General features: G+C 42.1%; 3 protein-coding genes across 3 annotated transcripts; 1 reads left to right on the forward strand and 2 right to left on the reverse strand.

Annotated features, from left to right (window-relative positions):
- Window positions 1-190: 190 nt before the first annotated feature.
- Window positions 191-3142, reverse strand: myoz1a (myozenin 1a). Its single transcript, XM_033980267.2, has 6 exons — window positions 2918-3142; window positions 1535-1624; window positions 1230-1411; window positions 783-1074; window positions 540-702; window positions 191-469 (listed from the first exon to the last, which is right to left on the reverse strand). The coding sequence occupies exons 2-6, from the start codon at window positions 1617-1619 to the stop codon at window positions 235-237; spliced, it is 957 nt and encodes a 318-aa protein (XP_033836158.1). The 5' UTR covers window positions 1620-1624; window positions 2918-3142; the 3' UTR covers window positions 191-234.
- Window positions 3143-4131: 989 nt separating this feature from the next.
- Window positions 4132-11918, reverse strand: synpo2la (synaptopodin 2-like a). The gene is made up of 4 exons (XM_033979956.2): window positions 11512-11918; window positions 9973-10124; window positions 8598-9316; window positions 4132-7908 (listed from the first exon to the last, which is right to left on the reverse strand). The coding sequence occupies exons 1-4, from the start codon at window positions 11611-11613 to the stop codon at window positions 5249-5251; spliced, it is 3633 nt and encodes a 1210-aa protein (XP_033835847.1). The 5' UTR covers window positions 11614-11918; the 3' UTR covers window positions 4132-5248.
- Window positions 11919-12694: 776 nt separating this feature from the next.
- On the forward strand, window positions 12695-23406 carry si:dkey-174i8.1 (arylsulfatase I). The gene is made up of 4 exons (XM_033979341.1): window positions 12695-12770; window positions 20953-21184; window positions 21905-22237; window positions 22317-23406. The coding sequence occupies exons 1-4, from the start codon at window positions 12695-12697 to the stop codon at window positions 23404-23406; spliced, it is 1731 nt and encodes a 576-aa protein (XP_033835232.1).
- The last annotated feature ends 103 nt before the right edge of the window (window positions 23407-23509 follow it).

Genomic DNA, 23509 nt, shown 5'->3' on the forward strand with positions numbered 1-23509 from the left:
TGGACAGCAATTTTACTGACGTGAGTGATTTCATTCATTAATGTAAAAATACACACAGTGTTGTATCTCACTGTGTTATACAGACACAATAAGGTAATTATAGTGTTTTATCTATAGGCTACTTATTCAACACATATATATATGTTTAAATTCTGCATGCACATTTTCAGCGTGTGCATCTATGTAGACATTTGCTCTGTACACATTCTTTATTTGCATTATTGTACTTTGACTTTACAGCTCATCAGTTTCCCCATCAAAAGGCACAGCATCTGTTTCCATATGAATGGTGCTGGGCTCACTGCTGCCCACCCAGCCAATGGGAGTGCGGTTGAACGATGGTCGGCAGCCGACGTCATGCTGGTACACCACTGGAGGCTCAGGCTCTGGTTTGGTCGGCTCTGCTTCTGGCAGTTGGAATTTCAAAAACTGATTGGCCTTCTCGAACCCACCAAAGGGCATTGCACTCCTGTCAATGCAAGAGACAAGAGGTAAGAGTCCTGCAGGTGTTATCAGCAGATAAAAGATGAGAACTTTACCTGTTAAAGCATCTGTACTTTGGGAGGTCCATGTATTTAATAGGGCCTGGCATTTCAGCCTTGAGTGTGGCTAAAAGATTTTCATCACCCTTCATTGCCTTTTCCCATGGAGACACGTATGTTTTCACAACAAGAACATGCTTCTTCTCATCTCTTCCACCACCTTCATACAAATATGAAAGTCATATTTGAGAGAATAAGCAATGCAGATATAGCTCCTTTTGTTACCATAACAACACTGACCTTTCAGTGGAGACCACTCACTACTTTGTTCTCCACCTTTCCCATGTTCACCTCCTGCCCCTCCCACGCCCCCTGCTCCTCCGGCTCCTCCGGCTCCTCCGGCTCCTCCCACACCACCTGCTCCTCCGGCTCCTGCTCCTTTGCTTCCGGGTTTTGGGGGAGGCACAGGCACACCGTCCACAAACTGCAGAGTCCCCAAATTGATTGTTCCAGTCTGATGACTGATGAGCTGTCCTCCAGCATTTATCATCTGCCCACCAAACTGCCCCCCAACAAAGTTCTGCAGGTTGTCCTGAAGAAGATCCAGAAAAGGTCATGATAAAAAGAGAATATGTACACAATATATAGTTTCAGTAAAGGCAGTGTTAGATAGACAGATAGAGGAATACCTTTACAGCAAACTATTTACCAGGTGAAATAACATCTTTTGCTGTTTCAGAACCTTACCATGCACTCAGCGGTGAAGATGTCTGGGTTATTTTCGTAAATGAACTGTTCTACTCTCTTCTGCCTCATCTTGAACATCTTGGAACCTCGATTTTTCATGAGTGAAAGCTCCTCCAGCATGATATCCTTGGGAGTTCTAACCTTAACACCCAGGTCCAACTCTGAGGCCTCTACTTCTGGTTCTGCGGATGAGCAGACAAAACAAGGTACTGCGTGTTATAATAGCATCACATTAGTTTTGTGACAAAACTGTTCATGTTTTAGTGCTGATTATTGTATGAAGTCTTACCATGTAATGTGCTTACCATGCTGAGCAATATGTGACAAATCAGAGATGATCTTTGAGGGCTTTTTCCTTTTGGCCAGAGGAGCAGGTGTTCCCAGAGGCATGGTTTCTGGTGGACAAAAGAAATAATTTATCATTTGCTTTGTCATTCTAGTTTACTGCTTAATGACAAACATGGTGCAGAGCCTCCTCAGTAATAATAAATACACGTTTGTATTGCCATTGTCACAATCATAAACTCAACTCAACACACATTTAGAGTTCCTGCCCTAACAGGGGCCAGAATGTGCTGGGTGTATGAGCCAAGGGACTGGCAGTATGGAGGATCCTTCTCTGTTTTCAAGTTCAAGGGTGATGTCAGTGCCCTGAGATTCCTCACATTCTAGAGCCACCAGATGACTGCTCCAAAGGAAACATATAGCTCTGTTTGCGTTTCAGTTTTGTTTGGGAACATTAGACCTGTACACACAGACAACATAAACACGAGCACAATGTGATTCACACATTAGAGGGACACTCTGCTGCCACTGTCGCTGCTCTTACAGTGTTTGCAGAGCAATCATAAAATAGCTTTTGGCATTATTCATTTCATCTGATCATATTCCCCATTCTGCAGAAGAAGATTCTTCTGCAGAAGAAGGGGTAGCGCGAGATTACTGCGGCCTGCCATGTTGAGACACTATTCGTCCTATGACATCACAATAATACCTAAAAGTCATTTGTAACAAGTCCTCTTAGTTTTAGAACATCATCTTTTGGATCGAATACAGGCATTTATTTTTTAATATATATCTTTATATATTTATTTAAACTAAGGTCATAAAGTGGCAAAACACCACATCACTCTCTGTAAGTGATCCCACTGCAGCTATTTTTAAAATACATTTCTAGCCAAGACATTTTAGCAACAAGTTATGGCGTCATTGGACTATGAAATGAGATTTTAATAAGTTATGTGGGCTGTGCAGATCAGGACACTACTGATCAAAATACACATAAAATACTGGACTGGCTTAAGAATGCAAAGAGATTTAGTGACAAGGCTAATGTTCAAATCCATTTTATCCGCCATAAAGCAGCTACACGCACTGGGATGCCTTGTGCTCAGGTTTCCCTCCCTCTTGAGTCAGGGCTGTGGCACCATATAAAATATTTGCAGCACCAACAAAACTCAGCGGCAGCTATACTGCAATATTTAAGACATCACAAAGAAGAAGAGAAGAAATGCCCCCAGTTAAAGGCTAAACCAGATGAATTGAGTTGCAACAGCAGTGTGCAGTCATAATTCTGTAACTTATCTGAACTAGTGCCGTGTCGTTCTCAGTCCAACTTTCTGTCCTGTTGGAGTTACACTGATGCACCTGTCTAATTAGAATATAAAAACACATGCATCTCCACTCACCGGGTTTTTGTTGTAATCCTGGGAGGAGAGACAGCTATAAATACTGAGAGGGAGACCCAAGTCTCAACGCTGTGGTCTCAATCACAAGTTTACAAATCCCTCAGTGCCTCTGACCCTACGTATGGCTAGACCCAGGTCCCGGGAAGTGCAAAATCCCCCCTTCAACCTGATGGAAGATCTTCCAGGGGGCAGGGGGTGTGGGTAACAGCAGTGTAGGTGTCAAGAGGAGGAGTATAGAGTATGAATACTGTTTGGTGGAGCTTCATGGAGGTGGGGGCTGAACTCTGTGCTGGCCAGCTGAAAGTGCTGATGGGGATATAAACGGAACAAAATCATTCTCACAGATGGCTGAGGAGCCTATATTTAGTGTAGCAAAGGCCCAAGGAGCATAACTAGGGGCAAGCTTGGTTATAATGTAACCTCAAAGGACTTTGTATAGGTTTAGGCTGCACTGACAAAAAACATGAGGTCAAAGGTTACATATACTTTACAGAGCATCTACAATGTCATGACATTTGTGTCTCACCCCTTGGCCTTTAACACTTTTACCTTTTACTCAGCTGCAAAGTCAACAGTAATGTTATTCTTAGTATTTAGTGCACTCTCCTAATCTGATGCATGTTTGTTTATGTGTGTTTTTTTTGTTAAAGCAGGTAAAAAAGAACCAGCACACACCAGCCACACACCAGTCCAACAGAAACAACAGGTGAACACCGGCTCCACAGCGCCATCTAAAGGTCATAGGGCAAGTCTATCTTCAGAATTCAATATGGAGTCAAATTAATCTAACCGAGAGCAGTAGTCGTTGCATGTTGACGTAATCCCTTTCACACTAACAAATTTCAAACATCTAGACTCAACTTAAACCTACATTACTACGTTTAACGCCTTTATTACAAAACGTAGTTGTATGTAGATTTTAAAATGTTCATTATTTTATACAGTTGAATATATTTTTCATACTAAATATTGTCTTGCATTAAAAAAAATCATTGTATTTAATTGGATAGATCAAAAACATCATTAAACCAGCTACTGAATACTTATTTTAACATGTTCAACAATAGGGGGCAGTGTGAATTTATAAATGACAAGAATATGGCTTAGAAGCATTCATTTTATTACTTTAAAAGCATTTACACCAATGTATAAATGGATTGACTCACATTAACACACGATTTAATAGCCAAATAATAACACAATGAACAGAGACATTCAGTTATATATCTATTTGTATTATACATCTACACTTCAAGACACAAGTACAAGAAATGCACACGGTTACTGAAAGATTGCACTTAGGCCTATTGAAATCACTTTACCACAAAGACTCCAGCATCACTTTAAAACATGAAACATACATATTCCAGCTTCCTTCACATTCTAAACGTTCCCGATAATGCCTAATGTAAGACAAAACCGCATTATAGTTCATTTTAGCTCATTAAAGTAAACAGCCATGTGAGTTCTACTGGCACGTTTTTACTTCACTTCCTTGTTCTCTCAACCGTTTTCATCCTTGTACAAGTTGGTAACCCTTTCTATTTCCTATTTTCTTACAAACCAAATGACAAATACAACCACAGATTAGCTTTGTTATTTGTTTAATTCAAGTTCTGAGTGAACACGTTTACACAGACTAGAAACAATGCTATTGCACTAAACTAAGGTCTGGACAAGGTGAACACGTAGGCAGTGATATCGAGTGACAAGAGTCCGTCCATAGACTGTATAGATAAACATAGACTGGATATATAAACATAGACTGTGTATATATATATATTAATACAGTCTATGGGTCCATCTGTGCACTGCTTGAATGTGCCCTGTAGTGCTATGGAAGCAATTCTCACCGTCTATTGAGAGCGCTGCCTCTTATTACAACCGTACTAAACGTTTTCACAATATCTTATTATGAATTTTATTTTTAGCTGATCATGCATGGCGTCTATTTATTCAACATGTATCAAATAGTGGCAGTGAACATAAATACAACATATATAACAAAAATACAAAAAGCCCAGCAAAAGCTTTGTGACATTTCCGGGAAATTAAATATATTTGACAATTTGTATTTTTTTCCACAGTCTAAGCTAGTTTTTCTTTTGTTTATTTCAGGGCTAGGTGACATCCTTTTTTTCAGAAATTGTCTTACTGAAAACACATAAAAATGGCTTTCACTGTTTATTACCTGAACATAAACAATACAGATTTCATTTTCATGTATCTGATCTGAACTTGATCTTGATTAAATTTCAAATCGCACAGCCCTGCATTCGTTACCACGTTCACCGTTTAAATATAAACCAGCAGACTTTCTCTTTCAACTGTTCACATTGCACCCGGCCTCCAAACACGAGGCTGAACACCGCCCTTAGTAGCTACGAAGCGGGGCTTTGGTGCCTGAACTGTAGTTGATTTAAGAGGGGGCAGAGAGGCCAAGATACTCAGCTCGGGTGCACTCTGAAACTGCTTGGCCGACTGGAGCCCGCTGGAGTATGACACTGGGGTATAAGGTGTGGGGACGGAGGGGGGCACTGGATTGGGGACACCTGGAGCTGAAAACGTTGGCAGCCTGGGTAGACCGGCTGGTGGAAGGGGAGCTGCGGCTGGAGGTGCGGCACTGCTTACGGGAGCTTGAGGGTGTGAGAAGGGGGCAACAGCGGGAGGGGAGGTGGTACCTGAACGGGTAATGCGGTCTCCAAGTGTAGTGGCCGAGCGGGGGGCTATCACTTTTGGCGTCAAACTGGGAGCAGACATGGGGGTGGGGGTGGAGAATCTTTTAATCTCATAAACACGTGCGGTTTTGACTGGGATTTGTTTGGGGGTCGTTAAGGAACTTCCCACTATTCCATAGTCACCTCCCTGCTGCTGCCGCTGAGCCTGGTAAGAAGGTAAAGCTGACAGATTTGAAACACTGCCCCCGTAGTTGAACATGGCAGCGTTGAGCTGGTATGGTTGTCTTCTCATAAAATCCAGAGCTTTGATTCCATCTCTGTGAGGAGCTGCTCTGACTTGACTTTCAGTTCTCGCATCTCTCTGAGGACCAGAAGGAATCGTAGGTGCCAAAAGAGGATTGTACCCAATTGGTGGTGGGGCACGGACATTTGGCGTGTATTTCCACTGAGAAGAGAGGTCAGGGTTCATTAAGGGCTGACCAGATTGGGCTGAACTGTGAAAAGCCACCTCTTGTTGATAGGGCGTCTCAGGTGGGGTATCGACCACATACATACCCATTCTACTTTGCCTTTTTGCAAATAACTGGGCCCCTTTACCTTCTGCTTGTAGGATGGGTGTTGTTTCGTGGATAACCTTCGGCTTAGGTGCTACAGGAGGAGGGTGCCGGTCAGAATCAGCACTCTGGTCTTGTATTTCTTCAGCGTATGCTTCAGAGCTTTGGCCATATCTTTGTCTGGTTGATCTCTCGTCAAGGTTCTGCACCATGGTGAGAAGTTCAGGATTAGGTGAATGTTTTTTAACTTCCGGCACAGTAAACATTGGTTTGGGTTTGCCTCCGCGCCGCATTGAATCCAGTAAGATTCCGGTGCGGCCTGCGGATCCAGGAACAGGAGTGGGCGGAACTGGTTCTGCCTGAGAAACGACAGACACTGGGACCACAGGCACATGGGTCATCTGGGGCACTGCTGTCGCCACAGGGGGCGCCAGAGCACTGGGAACTGTTTGCGGCATTGGTGGAAGACTTGGTGGGGGCATGGGTACTTGTGGAGCTGTGGGAATTGTGTGCACAGATAGTGGGGGAATTGTGACCAGTTGAGCTTGATGGACTGCTGTGATCGGTGGTGCTGCCTGTAAAGTTTGTGCTGAGGTAGAGAAGACTGGCTGATAAGGAGCTGCGGGAATTTCTGGAGCCAAAGGCATGCTGGGTGGTCCGTGTGGGGGAATTACAGATGGGGGTACAGAGGGTAACTGTGACATTGGTGGTGGAACATGAACACTAACCTCCGAGGTTGTTGGAAAAGGTGCCATCACAGCAGCTGAGGCTGGCCTCTGGCTCGTTTTGGTGACAGGTGGTCGGAAGGGTACTGGCGCGGTTGAAGCTCGGATACTGATGAATCCTGGTGTGAATGGACGCGCTGTTCGGTTCAGCACACTGCTCGCTGGTTGTTCTGGTAACGGGGTCTCACTGGGGGGTTCTGGGGTACCAAGAACGGTTATAGGAGCAGTGCTTGGTTTTGGTGCTACAGGTGGAGAAGCCATGAGATTTATTGTATAAACTGGAGCTTTAGCTGGAGAGGTTACAGGTTGTGACACCTGCTGGACCCCAAGTTGACCAGACGACATCATTGGTGGACCAGACGACATCATTGGTGGACCAGACGACATCATTGGTGGACCAGACGACATCATAGGTGGGCCAGACGACATCATCGGTGGGCCAGACGACATCATGGGTGGGCCGGATGACATCATTGGCTGTGGTTGATGCGCGTGCATTTGTGGAGACATAACCGTGCTCACCTGATGTATTTCCGGCTGCTCCTGGACCTGCGGCTGAGGAGAGACCTGCTGTTGTGCCGCTTCTATCTTCTTGGCGTGCTCCACAGCTCTCTTTCTCTGCTGCTCAAACAGCTGTGCCCCCTTTCCTGATATGTCACTCAACCCTGGACTTGGAGCATCTTCCGCCCCGTCTCCACGCCCCTCTGTTCCCGCTGTGGCCCTTTTCTCTAACATATCTATATAATCACTGTCCCATGTTGGATCAGGAACTGAGGAGAACCCATCTTCATCAAACTCTGACTCGCTACCGGGGAACACTCCATCCTCTTCCTGCGAGTCATGACATCGATCCTCGTCAACACTGCCAAAGCTGGTTAAGGTGTATTTTTTGGAGCGCTGGCGTCTCTTCTTGAACATGAGCACACCTTTAGAATGTGGATTAGGGGCATCAGTCAGTAGAGATGCAATAGTTCGACACTTGCTTTTGGCTTCTTTTACATTTTTGTCTTGCGCTGTGTCCCCTCTGTTCAGTTCTGTAGAGCATAAAAAAACAAATGCATAATTAATAATAATGCAGTTATTTACAATATTAAATCAATACAATGAAATACAGTTTATTAACCTGCTTTAATGGGAAAACATATCTCCCATTAGCTTATCATTTGTCTAGTTTGCAGCAAAATGTGTCTAAATAATGAGTTAATCTTGTGGTAATTTGCTGTTGACTGGTATAAGTCACTTCAAAGCGTACAGCCTGCATATGCTCTAACTTGCTATGGTGTCAAGTATAACACTGGCAACCTAATGCTGTCCCCTAATAGACACAAGCATGTGAAGATGGCATTCATTTTGTGTAGAGCCAAAACCCAACATAGAAAATCATAGATATTTATACTTTCCAGTCTGTCTTTTTCCTTTTAGGTTACTTCCATTATTAGTAAAGAGCTTGAAGAACTCTAGTCAGTGACGTCTGCGTTACATAAATTAAAATAATGTTTGAAAACTACAGAGAGGAGAAATATGTTGTCAAAGTTACAAATGAGCAAATTTGTCCTTCTTTTGTAATTAGTTAAAAGCAGCTGTGCTTTTCCAAGATCCTAAATCCATCACTGCAGTGTTAGCAGAGGGGGCACTTTTAGCACACTCTGTTTTCATTTTCATTCTTAAGCCATTAATGATTGGAAATGTCACAGCTGGATGCATTTGTTTGCATTGAACTTACTTGCTTGCTTTGCTTTTTCCATGTATGTTTTGGAAAGCTCCTCATCTACAGGTTTGCTAAGTGGCCCCACCATTGGCACGAGCTGACTCCTGGAGCCGAGCATCAGAGCCTCTTTGGCCCTCTCCGGAGACACTAACGGCACATTTGCTGGCTCAAGGAAACCACTGTCATCTTCTTGGACCCCGTCCCGTGGTCCCTGGTCGTCTGCTGAGGAGATAATGGACGACGTCTCGGTGGAGGTCTGAGATGACCACATACCTGGCCCTGGAGGCTGATAAACGACCTCCCTGCGTGCCACCCCCGGTAACCCATTTCCTCCACCTCCATTTGCTTTTCGTCCTTCTAATATTGGATGATAAATGTGCGCATCAGGAGCACTATCATAGCCGCTCATCTCTGACGTCTCCCCTCCCTCAGGAGACGCTCGGCCCGTGGGTTTGGCGGGGACCGAATTACTTGGACTTCGTCGTTTCTGGCGGCGTTGCCGTTCATAGCCGGCCACGTCTGCATCGCTGTCTGTCTCGCCGTAGTAAGCCTCGCTCCCGGGCGGAGATGTCAGCCCGCTGGTCAGAGACGAGCGGCTCCGGTGAACCTCGCGGACAGGTGCGTGCTGAGGCTGGGTGGGAGACATGGCACGCAGGGCGGCTCTGTATTCTTTGTCAATGCGAGGAGATGGCGCACGTGTCACAAGTACGACTGACTGGAAACCTACAGGAGCTCTGCAAAATAATATTAGAACATAGTGACCAACTGTACACAATATGTTGAAAGTTATCACTGCTTATAACTACATATATCACAACAATAATATCGTTTATCGTGATAAAAAGGGTCGACAATAATCACTCATGGGACATTTTATAGAATTGTGATAATCGCCAACAGAGATAATCGTCTTTATACCACCAAAATGTGCACAAACAAGCTACTTAGTCATGTCGCTTCAAGAAACCACACACACATTCACACACACATTCACACACAGACACGGGGGTGAAGTGGGTTAAGTGTCTTGCCCAAGGTCACAACAACAGCATTCATTTGTGGGAGCTGGAATCTCCAACCTGTGGGTCAGTGGATCTGACCGCTCTACTAATGACGTTTTATATCAAGAGCAGGATTCGAACCACTAACCTTTGAATCAGTGGACAAACACCGAGCTAGTGTCACCGAATTAGACTGTAGTTGTTTTCACTCATAACAAAATACAATTATATAAAAGTGGTTTTAATATGAAACTTATTCGTAATATTAAAATGATCATTATTCATGTCCATAACATTTTCAAGCTCAATCGTTTTCTGCAAAATCACAACCAGACCTTTCTATACTTTTGCGAAACAGTACTTTAACTTTAACAGGTTGAATTTCTCACCTTTTGACACGAATATGAAGAATCCCCGGGGAGCTGTCGATGAGGTTCATGGCCTGAGCGTGAGATAACGTCCCACACGGCTGGTCATTGATTGATACCAACTCATCAGCTTCCTGAAGCCCAGCTCTGCAGGCTTTGCTACGCTTCCTCACCTGTAACAGCAGGGAACGTCAGACTTATACACACAACCAGCATTTATCTGTGCTTTAGAGCTTTATCTACTATAGTGCTTCAACGTAGTGACATGAACAAACTGGGCCTGTCACGATAACACATTTTGAACTGCGAGATCTTGCTGGAATCAATAAAACCACATAAACCAGATCTAGTTACAAAAAAGTATCCTAAATGTGTAGTATCGTTAAATATCGTTGAGCTGTGTAAATTAACAGCAGAATGCAACACTTATGGAATTAGTTTGGGTAATTTCAAACTTCTACAGCTCAAATCTTATCATATTGCACAAAAATAACCCAAAAATTCCCATTACTACACACACAAATATTGACCTACAACACGAATCGTTCCATTTATAAGTCGATATAGTAATTACCGTGACTCGTTTTGTTTATGAAATGATTACAAAGCCAAGTTTACGTGCTGAAGACAAGGAGCATCTTCAGACGGTGTCAACCTTTTGAGTGTGTCGGGCTCCACCTGTCAGGGACATGCCCATTCAAACGTGTGAGTGTTACATTTCCGTGGCCTTCAGGGTGAAAGAGCACACTGTTTTAGAGAGTTAGACACAGCTGTCCAGTGTCAAGCAGATCATTTGTTTCACGTGGGCTGAAAGGTGCATGCAGGAGTTCACATTGTTTTCAAACTATGGAAATGGGAGTTTGTGACGTCCTCTCCAACAAAAAAGAACATTTCTGCTGTTACCAAAGCATCAGAACCTTAAAGTTCACACATAATATCTACATCGCTGCGTCAGACAGTCATTGTTCTGTGTCTCTGAGCGTCTTCTTTTCATTCTAACAGATGCTTTGCAGAAAGAATCACACTAGCCTATGCATTTATATTATATTATATTATTTTTAGGGAAGAAAAAAAATCACAAAAATATCCCAATAAATTTCTAAGGCGATTAGATAGTATTAACTGTACTAAAATTAGTGTATGAGGTTCTTTCTTGAATGTGCAGTTGAAACACACACCTTGGCTGACCCAGTGACCCATTGCTAACGCCAAATATAGCAAACTTGAAAAGATCTTTTGCTTAGTGAACCGCAAGACCTACATTAGTTACTAAGTTAGCATGAAATAAGAATGTTTATTTCACAGATGCACATTTTATTACGTGTATTTAGTGCAGTAGTAACACATTTTTATGGGTTAGTTTATTCACAAATCCTATGACTTTGTGTGAAACTTCAGAACCACCAAAACCTGCAATGCTGCCAGTATTCTATTACAACTTTTTTTTTTTTCAGATCTCTGCGCTAAACTGGATCGTGTTACCATCAAAGAATTGTTTAAAACACCTGAACCAACCAATATCTTAACGCGTCCTTCTCCTCTCCAGCACACCTGCCTTACCTTTGCCACCTGCAGCGGCTTCTGATGTTCAGCTCCTCCCTGGAGACGAAAGCCCCATGGCGCACCACCTGATAAAGTAATTATGACTTCCTCTGCAACCATTCTTCACGTTTCTTTTTTTTTTTTGTTTTCTTTTAGGATTTTTTTTTTGTTGTTGTTGCTTTGCTGGCTGTCGTCCTGGTCTGTTTGCTTTGCCGGGGGGGGGATGATCCTAATATGTTTTGTCCATGGTTTGCGGTCAGGGGCCCCTTTTACAGAGCACCGACCTGCTCAATGCCTGCCACGCTGTCCGGCTGCCGACTCCTGTCTAACTCAAGGCCAACGCTCACACCTGAACATTGCCCCACGTGTGCCCCCTCCCCCCTCAGCTACCCCTCCTTCCCCATTTCGAAAGGGGAGAGAGCGCCATAGAGGAGGAGGAGGGGGATATATTGTGGGGGGTCTGCGTCTACCAGCGCTGAGGAATGCTTCGGGCAAAAACGAACGAGGGGAGGGCTCCGCACAACACTTGTCCTGTCACTCACATCAATGGCATAAGGTTGCTGATATCCCATCCAAAAATAGGATCCAAGCACTGCTCTGTTACAGACCAACGGGAATGAGAACTTTCATTCGCCCCCCGGTTTCATAGTATTCATAATCCTGCAGCAAACGCCAACGCTCGCCCGTAACGACAGCAGCGACTTTTAGTTTTGAAATCTCTAGATATCAGCCAAAAACTCCAACTCTACCAACTCTACCAGCCCAAACGCACGATCACTATGACACTAGACACCATACTCTCACCATACTTTAGTTTTGTAGTTTTGCACTTAACAGCATCAGTACCATCCTTGTTATTTATATGGTCATTACCACGATAACTTGATGTTAAGAGATTCGGCGCTGTCTTTACACAGCTTAGAATAAAGCCTCTGATGAATGGCTTGCGTGCTTAATGACACTTTCTCACATGCCGAAAACCATTTGTTCCCAATTCTAATCCAGAAACGCAAACATTAAAACGCAATATCAGTACAAAACGTCGTATTTTTTTGAGCTCATAAATTATAACGCCTTAACCATTAACAGCAGAATATGAGTGATGTTTGTGTAACGCCAATTATGTTATCATCAAAGTATTTGGCATTGCCTGTCTGTACGGTCTGGATGTTGCTATTATCAAGGCAGCTGGAGGTTACCAATGATAGCTGCTCCCTTTGGCAGTCAGTCCCTGCAGCTGTCTCCAGGCCTCAGGATAGTAACTAAGACCTGTCCCTGTAAAGCACCACAAAAGGTCTCGGCCTGTGTGTTTGAACATGCTCGTTAAGGCTATATCTGTCTTCATTTATCCTTTTTGATATAGCTCTAATGCAAATACATGCAGCAAATATCGGATCGGAGTCGTTTAAGTTCAAATTTATGAGTATGTGTCAGTTTTGTTTTGGAGCAGTGCGCCCTCCGGTGGTGAAATGTTGAGCAGCAGTGATTTTTCAGGAGTGTTGACAGCTGTAATTGACTCTTACAACAATCTGTGGTAGAAGAAGAAGTACTCAGTTTTGTTACAAAGTAAAAGTACAGATATAGAGCAAAAAAAACAAACAACTCATGTCAAAGTAAAAGTATCACATGAAAAAAATCTAGTTAAGTAAAAGTATTAAAGTAACTGTTTAAAAATGTGCTTAAAGAGTAAAAAGTAAAAGTATTTCACGCAGATTTTGAGGTCTTATAAAGCTTCAAATGTAGGGATTTTTGCTGATATTTTTTTCTAGCTGTTTTTATTTGTATATTTTTGTTTGCTCAAACTATGAACGTGTTAAAAAAATAAACTCTCAGCCTTTTCCGCAGGTCTCAACAATAATAAAATATACTTTTACTTTTCAGTCCAGTTCAAAAATGTAGTGGAGTAGAAAGTACAGATACTGCTCTCAAATGTAGTGAAGTAAGTACAGATACCTATTTTTTTACTTAAGTACAGTACTTTTCTGTTACATTCCACCACTGACAGCAGTTACTACAACTTATTTCTTGCTGTTCAAAATTACTTTCATGTTCCAAATCCTATTTAAAGCAATTTGAATAATTAATTTACATTTATTGTTTGTAGTTGTGCCAAGACTAATGTTCACCAGACTGTCTATTTGATCTGTTTGAAATATAAACGGTATTAGCCCCACACCAGGTTTTGCATTTGTGTAACGGTCAATAATAATAATAATAATGTTTAAATGTGTTTAAAGGCCGATATTACACTGTTTTCTGATCTATGTTATGATGTTGTTTCCTTGTCACAAACAGACCTGGAGTTTCATTTCACACATGTTTAACACACAAACAAACCTGCAGATTTAGACTGAGTTCTTCTCTCAAACAGAAAACGCTCTGTTCCACCTTGTGATGTCATCATGTGGTAATACAGGAAGTGCTTCGCTGTGTTTTTAAACTTCACACACCTTCATTTCTAGAATCATTTGGATCATTTCAGCCCTAGAATTGCCAATCTATACTAAATTAAAGGTAAAAAAAAAAAAAAAGGAGCTGTTAACTTGAAAACTACCACTTCATGACATCACAACAGAGCATTTTGAGCTTTGGAGATGTAGACAGATTAATAATAAAGTGTTACCCAAATGTGTGAATGAAACAAACACAACTCCAGGTCTGTTTTTGATGCGGTAACAGCATTAAAACACGACTTAAAGCTCACACAAGACTCCATTTTGCGTAATATAGGAGCTTAAACGTCCACTATAATACCTCAGCCCTGTATTTGTCTGTGTACTTGTGTCTCTTATTCTATCTGAAAGCTCACTTGCCTTTACTTTGAAGTGTCCAGCTTGTATTCCCCTGGCCACAGTGAACCCCTGACCTCGGTTTGTGACAGCGCTGGGAGGGATGAGCTGTGTCATCTGCTTCATAACACAGGGAGGCAGGTTGCCAGGTGGCCCTTCATAACCTCTGTGTGCTGTCACCACACACTCATTTATACTCTCACCTGCAAACAATCACACACACCATCTGTCCCAAAAATTATACCCAAAGTCCTTTCGTATTTCTGTATTTGTGCTGATCTGAAAGTGCTCAGTGGAATTTACATTTTTTTGCTGTTTATGTTTATGTTTAAAGGTTCTATATTATACAAAATCAACTCTTATGAGCTTTAAGTCATGTTTTAATGCTGTTATCTTCTCAAAAACAGACCTGGAGTTGTGTTTTGTTTCATTCACACATGTTTGAGTAACTTTATTATTAGTCTATCTACATCTCCAAACCGTAAAATGCTCTGTTCCACCTTGTGATGTCATGAAGTGGTAGTTTTCAGGTTAACAGCTCCTTTTAGCTCAGTAGTTCAGCTTGTCAATTCCAGAGCTGAAATGATCCAAATGATTCTAGAAATGAAGGTGCGTGGAGTTTAAAAACACAGCGGAGCACTTCCTGTATCGCCACATGATGACATCACAAGGTGGAACAGAGTGTTTTCAGTTTAAATATGTTTTGTGTGTTAAACATGCGTGACTGAAACAAAACACAACTTCAGGTCTGTTTGTGAGGAGAAAACAGTATGTTAACATTGATCAGAAAATGACGTAATATGGGCCCTTAAAAAACTAAAAAAACTACTTTGGAATCTCGTCTGATTCGCTTAAATCCTCTGCCACATCGGGTTAAAACTCCTAGCGCTGTTATTTGACGCCGCTGTACTCGATATAGTCAAAGTTATGGATACCGTTCTTGTAGCAGAAAGGCAAAAATGTTTCAGTTATTCAGTTCAGTTCACAGGAAACAACATTATAACATAGATCAGAAAATAGAGCAATACGGGACCTTTAGAAATAGGATTATGTTCAGAGTTTACATTTAAAAGTGTCAGAAGAATTGACAAAAAGACAGAAATATGAGCTGATGAACTTATATGTTTCACTACATGTGTCTTATTTACTCCTCAAGATCATTGTTTGTCATCTTTTCTCTGCATGTGTTGTTTTATCCCTCATGATGGCGCCCTCTACTGGCACCATCTTGACATTGGCATTGAATAACCTACATTAATGTGTGTTTTTTTTTCTTACTGAACTAATATGGTTTATTTCTGTGCAGCGGGATGACAATGGATCAGATGTCCTGGTCACTATTTCTTTAAGGTGAGTGGAGTGGGCCCTTTGTTTTTGTTTTTTGTTTTTTTGTTGTTTTTTTTCATCTAGAGCTTGATCAGAGCAGTAACAACAAAAGTCTCTATACAAAATACAAGTACACGTATGTACAAAGTGCCACATGTATTTTATTGATATTGTGATACGCTGATATGACAGTTTATTGTATATAGGATACTGCAGTGTTGGAAGAAGTACTCAATTTTGTACTCAATTTTCAGTCCTACAACGATTTGTCCAGTTTTAATTTTTTAACAGATTTAAACTTCATCTTTTGCTATCAATTTGCTCCAGTGTCTGTAAAAAAAAACAAAAAAATACTCAAGTAATAGTAAAAGTACCACATGAAAAAATCTACTTAAGAAAAAGTATTAAAGTACCTGCTTAAAAATGTACTTAAAGAGTAAAAAGTAAAGATATTTTTGCACAGATTTTGAGATCTAATGAAGCTTCAAACAGTAATTTTGATACAGATTTGTGCATTTGTGAATTTTGATCAACAGAATAAACTGAATTATTGTAGTAGTAGTAGTAATGTAGTGGAGTAGAAAGTACAGATACTGCTCTCAAATGTAGTGAAGTAAAAGTACAAAGAATCCACTGTAAAATGTACTTAAGTAAAGTACAGATACCTACATTTTTTACTTTTTACCACTGGTGTACTGACTTTGTAGGGGAGATTGGTTTCTTTGCTTCTTTTGCTCGCTTGTTCTTGTTCATGACTTGCATCGTTGCTTCGTCCCTTTGTCGTTTTGTCCCTCCATCCCTTCGTCACTTTGTCCCTTCATCCCTTTGTCCCTCCATCACTTCTTCCCTTTGTTGCTTCGTCACTTTGTCCCTCCATCTCTTCATCCCTTTGTCACTTCGTCCCTTCGTCCCGTCATCTCTTCTTCCCTTCATTGCTTCATCAATTCGTCTCTCCGTCCCTCTGTCCCTTCATCTCTTCGTTCCTTTGTCCCTTTGCCCCTCTATCATTTCGTCTGTCCATCCGTCCATCTCTTCTTCCCTTTATTACTTCGTCCGTTCGTCTCTCCGTCCCTCTGTCCCTTCATCTCTTTGTTCCTTTGTCCCTTTGTCCCTCTGTCATTTCGTAAGTCCATCCGTCCATCTCTCCGTCCCTTCATCTCTTCGTTCCTTTGTCCCTTCGTCCCTCTGTCATTTCGTATGTCCATCCGTCCATCTCTCCGTCCCTTCATTTCTTCGTTCCTTTGTCCCTTCGTCCCTCTGTCATTTCGTCTGTCCATCCGTCCATCTCTTCGTCCCTTCTTCTCCTCGTGATTAAACAGAGTTATTTTCTTGTCATATTTCTGAGTGGTCACTCCTCATGTCCGTCTTGTGTGGTCCTGTGTTTACACCGACTCATCCTTCAGTCCATGACAGACTGAACAATCATTTTTTAATACATTTTATCGTGGGACTTTTTTTTTTTTGCACTTTTGGGAACATTTGAGTTATTTTTCTGTTCTACGATGAGATTTGAGCTGTAGAGGATTGAATTATGAACTTCTACCTCATTATAGACACAAACTAACTCCCAAAGTGTCGGATTTTGGAATTTATTTATTCCAGCTAATTTTTTACCATATTGAACATTTAAATTTGTTTTTGGGGTTAATTCTGTTGATGTTTTTGTTTAAATATTATCGTTTATCGTTTATATTTCCTTCAGCAGTACAATAATATCGCAGGTGAAAATGAGTTATTGTGACAGGTGTATAGTTCTGTTGTGAATGTAACTCTAGCCTCGCTCTCATTGTTTTGTGTTTTTGTGTTTTTATTTTTCCCCGTGTGTGTGTTACCGTGGGCGAGGGTAAACCAATACGAGTTTCCCTCTACAATTTAGGAAATGGACTTGTATCCGAGCGATCGATTTCCTCTCAGTCTTATGGGAATGAGACAGGACTGAGGTGAGAGCTAAGAGCCAGCGATCAATACACAGCCTCATCAGCACCGGATGTTCATTCATGTGCTCTGACACACACACATATATACACACACACACACCCCGATACACACACACAAAGAGACACAGACACACACACAGATACACCCCTACACACACAGATACACACACACACACCCACATACACATACACACACCCATATACACACACACACACATACACCCCCACACGCACACATAGACACACACACAGACACAGAGACACACACACACAGACACACACAGATACACACAGACACACACACACAGAGACACACGCACACAGACACAGAGACACACACACACACACAGATACACACAGACACACACACACAGAGACACACACGCACAGAGACACACACACAGATACACACACATACAGAGACACACACATACACCCTCACACACAAAGAGACACACACACGGATACACATACACACTCACACACAAAGAGACACACACATACGGATACACATGCACAAGGATACACACTGACACACACACCCCGATACACACTTACACACACACCCCTACACACACATGGACACACACGCGCACACATATATACACATGCACATACACACACAAACAAATATGCACATACACACATGCACATACAAATACATAAGCATACACACACTGACACACATACATGCACACCCATACACACACACACCTAAACACACATATATGCACAGATATACACACACACAAACGCACACATACACACACATATGCACAGACACACCCACAAATATACACAGACACACACACGGAAACACACGGACACACACACACATTTACTGGAGACATTAACTGAGCTGTATGTACACACACACAGACAGATGCATTGTGGTATAATTGTATAATTGTAGATTTATTGTGTATTATTTAGAGTTGTATAGTGCTGGTGTTAATTCCTCAGGCTTGTTTCATAAATTGTAGTTTCATCAAGTTTTCCGTTGGGTTTAAACAGGGTTTTATTCTGCTTCATTAGACTGAGGTAAACCTGATCGATTTACAGGAAATTACTTGGACACAGTTTGTCGGGGATCCAGAACACACTTTTCTCTCTGTTTTCAGATGAGTGTGATTGACAGATGGATTAGCTAATCAGGGACAGGCATGGTCTGTGCGTATTTGAAAAATTAAAGGAAAAACAAATCACAGGGGCTGAAAAACATGGTGGATTTCTGCAGAATCAGTGATCAAAGCCTAAACTCTGTTAATCTGGGGTGAGATAAATTTGATTTTATTTGTAAATCAGAGGTGACCAATGAGATGTTTCATTTCACATGTGTCACTGCAAAAAATTGATCTGATTGGACGATCATGTTTGAGCGGGATTGAGACACAGCGGAGAACGTGGAGACCAGACTGATATCAATCTGTATAAAACACAGAGCGAGAGAGATCCGTCTGGAGGGACACAGTAGCTCACACACAGAAAGTTAAAATAAATGAACAAAGACAGTAAAAGATACTTGTTAAATAAGGCATAGAATATGAAACATATCTTAGCTGTGTACAAGAGGTGGGGTAAGAAGATACAGACTCAAACACTGGTATTTTTCATGTTTTCACACCACAGCTGATGGGGAAGACTGGGACATTTGAGCCGATAATGTGCATTTGCTTCAGAGTGTGATGTCGGCAACTGGATTCTATTTGATTCTATTTAGTGAAAATGACGTCTAATGGAAGCCAAAAACATCATGAAAAAACGAGTCCAGCTGACAACTTTTTGAAACCTCTACTCTCACTTTGGATCATTACAGCCATAGACTATATATAAATGGACATAGCTAACCTGCTCGCCGCCACGTTCCAAATAGGAAATGATCATGGGCGCGTTTCCAGCTCCATTGACTCTGGCTCCATTTCACTTCACATTGAAATACTCTGTCCTCTCTCTCTGTAACTGCTGCTGTCACTCATCATTTTGGTCTTAAATGTTCGTATTAACCCGCTCTACATGATCCTGGGGTTTTTATTTCACTATTGTGTCTGTAAGCTAAGCACCTGCCTCCTGCTAAACCAGCGGTGCGGGCGGGAAGGGGCGTTACCTTTAACAGCCTGGCTCTGGATTGGCTCTTTGGTTTCTATGGTTACGTGTCTTGAATAGACCTGTGACGATTTGAAGCACGATATATCACTACAGGGAAATAGCATGATAAACGATAATATTGAAACTACTTTATGCCACTGACACAAAAAATAAAAATAAAAAAAAATACAGAATCATTAAAAAGCCTCAGCTACAGCAAAGAAACAGCTGAATGAAGAAATAACTTGTCCTGGATGTTACTTTTTCATTCCTCTGCGGCTCAAGTAAAACCATATAACATAAAAATAACAGAAATCTCCCCCGTATTGCGATATATAGTTCCAGCTTTCATGTTTTAAACGATAACTCGACATCGTGATTATTGTGGCAGGCCTTGTCTTGAAACGGCTAACCCGACGTTTATACTGCCGCTTTTTTCTCTCGGTTTTGACCGATCATAAATAGACCTTATGTGACCATGTTTTCTGAAAATCTGGTCACATACTTAACCTAAAATCAAGGATAAGGTTTCTGTAGTTTTATAGTTTATTTCAAAGATACACATTATAACTTGTTTAGGTGTGAGCATCACATCCTCAGGGAATGACATGCAGATGGCGGCTCTGTCTGAAGCTCTGTTACTCACGTTAGACTTTAATTTGAAAGAGTTAGCTGGAACTACAACAGGTGAGCTGATTTGTGCTGTTGCCTCTGTGCATATGTCTCTTTATTACATGGCCTAGAAAGTTCCACACTATGACTATCAAAGTATATTTTGCATTTGTTCAATTATAGTTGTTTTTAGTTCTCAAAAATACCTTGAAAATCAGGCATTCTTAGTGTGACTGGGTTCATTTCTCCATGGAGATAGTTACGTTTAATGCCGTACTGTAGAACATTTCAGGTAAAGCAATGACATCTCAAGCAGGTGACGGAAACTCCCATCAAAAAAGTTCAAATGTGCACCTTGAAAATGAATTGTAAAACTATAGAAACTTCAGACATTTCACACCATCTTGATTTCCATTTGTTTGTGAATGCTGTGCACACATAGACTGTATAAGGTCTGCATACGGTTACACATGAGCTGCAGATCCCCGGAGGCGCCGGCACAGATCGAGGAATGTCACGGATCTCTGCAAAAAGTGAAAGTTTCCCCGAGCCAACGAGACACACACAGACGTCTCCTCCCAGAACCGCCCTTCATCAAACCTGCACCAGCTCAAGACCAGGATAGATCCTTGGAAATATAGATTTTACATCAAGATCTTTTTTGGCAAGGATTATGGGAATAAAGGTATTTTTATTTTTGGTGTTTGCAGGGACCTTGTCTGGACATTTCAGCTGCTTTGGAAAAACACTTAATGACAGGCCCAAGCCGCCTCACCTCATCTTCATCATGGTGGACGACCAGGGCTATGGAGATATTGGATACCATGGTTCTGACATCCACACTCCCGCGCTGGACCAGCTGGCACGAGACGGCGTCATTCTCGAAAGTTATTATGTCCAACCCATTTGCTCGCCCTCACGCAGCCAGCTCATGACGGGACGGTAAACTGAACTCTTACTTTTGTTGTTTTAAAGGTGTGTTTATCCTTCTCTTGATACTTTGCAGCTGTCGTCATTAACATTTCCTGGTTGGCGTGATGCTAACTGTAGACACTGCTCTGACTGAAGCTCTGTTACTCCAGTTAGACTTTAATTTGAGCTTTGTTTTAACAAAATCTGACCAGAAAGAACTGAGATAGTCGGAACTGGTGAGCTGATTTGTGCCGTTAAAAGTCCCTCTCAAATAAAATTACAGTCATTAGCCAACAGTTTTTCAGTTAGTCACTCTCACCTTTTAGTTGAAAATCAAACACTTTAACGTGATCATGAACACTCGTATTGATCACAAGCTCCCGAAAATGGGCTGTTTAAATTGATTTTGCATTTTTTCAGCTCTTAAAACATTTTGACAGTGTTTGCCTTGTGTCACCATGGTAACTGCTGAACATTCCACAAGAGAGATGCATGTAGAACACCCACAGCATGATGTCACTGAAAAGTATAAATCATAACATTTTACTTCTAATTACTTCTAATAACAACAGTAATAATAATGGCCTAAAAAGTACCATAGTGTGCACTGGTATAAAAAGTAAGTATTCTTTCTCATGGAGTAAACTATTGCCAGTTTAGCTCAGCATTAGCTCAGGCTGCTGATAGATTTGTGTTGACGTCTTCAACATGTTTTTGCTAAGTCAATGTTATTTGTCTTCTTATGAACAGCTATCAGATTCATACTGGTCTGCAGCATTCAATCATCCGTCCCCGTCAGCCCCTGTGTCTACCCCCGGACATCCCCACTTTACCTGAGCGTCTGAAAGAGGCTGGATATGCCACTCACATGGTGGGCAAATGGCACCTGGGCTTCTGCAAACACAGTTGTCTGCCAACAGGACGAGGTTTTCAAACATTTTTGGGAACCCTGACGGGCAGCGGAGATCACTTCTCTTATCAAAGCTGTGATGGAGCTGAAGCCTGTGGGTTTGATCTACATGAGGGAGACAGACCTGCCTGGGACAAAAGTGGTAACTACTCCACTCTCCTCTACATCGAGAGGTAGGCATCCTATGCTTTTCCAAAGATTTTGGTACATGTTTTGGTACAATGACAATAAATTGACTTTTATTTTAAACAGAGCTAAAGAGATACTAAGGAACCACAAGGGCCATAAACCCCTCTTCATGTACCTGTCCCTCCAGGCGGCCCACTCACCTTTGCAGGTACCAGAGCACTATTTGCATCTTTATGATTCTCAGACAAATCGTCCCAGACGTCACTATTCTGCAATGCTTAGCTGTCTGGACCATGGGGTTGGACAGGTGGTCCAAGAACTGAAGAAATATGGACTCTATGAAAACTCTGTGTTGATCTACTCATCTGATAATGGAGGACAGCCACTGTCTGGAGCCAGCAACTGGCCCCTGAGAGGTGGTAAAGGGACCTACTGGGAGGGAGGGATCCGTGCTGTGGGCTTTGTTCATAGTCCACTCTTAAAAAACAAAGGGGTGGTCAGTCGTGCCCTCATACACGTCTCTGACTGGTTTCCAACCTTATTGGGATTGGCTGGTGCACTGCAGTCTCAGCTCGTTCTCGATGGTCATGATGTTTGGAAGACCATCAGTAAAGGCGTTCCCTCTCCTCGTTCTGAAATCCTTTTTAATATTGACCCAGTTTCCAGGAGGCCCGAAGAGCCATATAACAAGGCCTTACTACAAAATGGTTTTGGAATTTGGGACACCGGAGTTAAAGCAGCAATCAGAGTTGGAGACTGGAAGCTGTTGACTGGTAATATTGGCAGTGGGGACTGGATACCTCCACATTATTTTCCCAGTGCAGCACAACAGTGGCAGGGGCTGGAGAAGCGACGTAATGCATTAGGGAAGTCTGTGTGGCTGTTTAACATCAGCAGTGACCCGTATGAGAGGTCAGACCAAGCAGAAAGTCGTCCCGACATGGTCAAATATCTCCTGAGACGATTGGCACATTATAACCAAACAGCTGTGGCGGCTCAGAACCCACCTGACGACCCTCTGGCTGACCCAGAACTCCATGGAGGAGTCTGGGGGCCTTGGCTGGATGTGGAAGTCGGCCATGAAGGGGAAAGTTACCAGGAACGTGGAAGAGGAGAAAGACAAATGAATATCAAGCATTGCAGAGTCTGCAAACTGAAAGCACTCTTTAAAAAGGTGGGGTCGCGCCTTCAGAGAAACATTTTATTCCGCTAAGTTTAGAAATAAATATAAGAAAGGAAAAAAAACAAGAAAAAAATTGATTAGATACTGTAAGTGGAAAAGCAGATAAGCATTTCCCTGATGGACCAAACAGACA

This window comes from Periophthalmus magnuspinnatus, chromosome 15 (genome assembly GCF_009829125.3).
Source record: "Periophthalmus magnuspinnatus isolate fPerMag1 chromosome 15, fPerMag1.2.pri, whole genome shotgun sequence".
Taxonomy (NCBI): domain Eukaryota; kingdom Metazoa; phylum Chordata; class Actinopteri; order Gobiiformes; family Gobiidae; genus Periophthalmus; species Periophthalmus magnuspinnatus.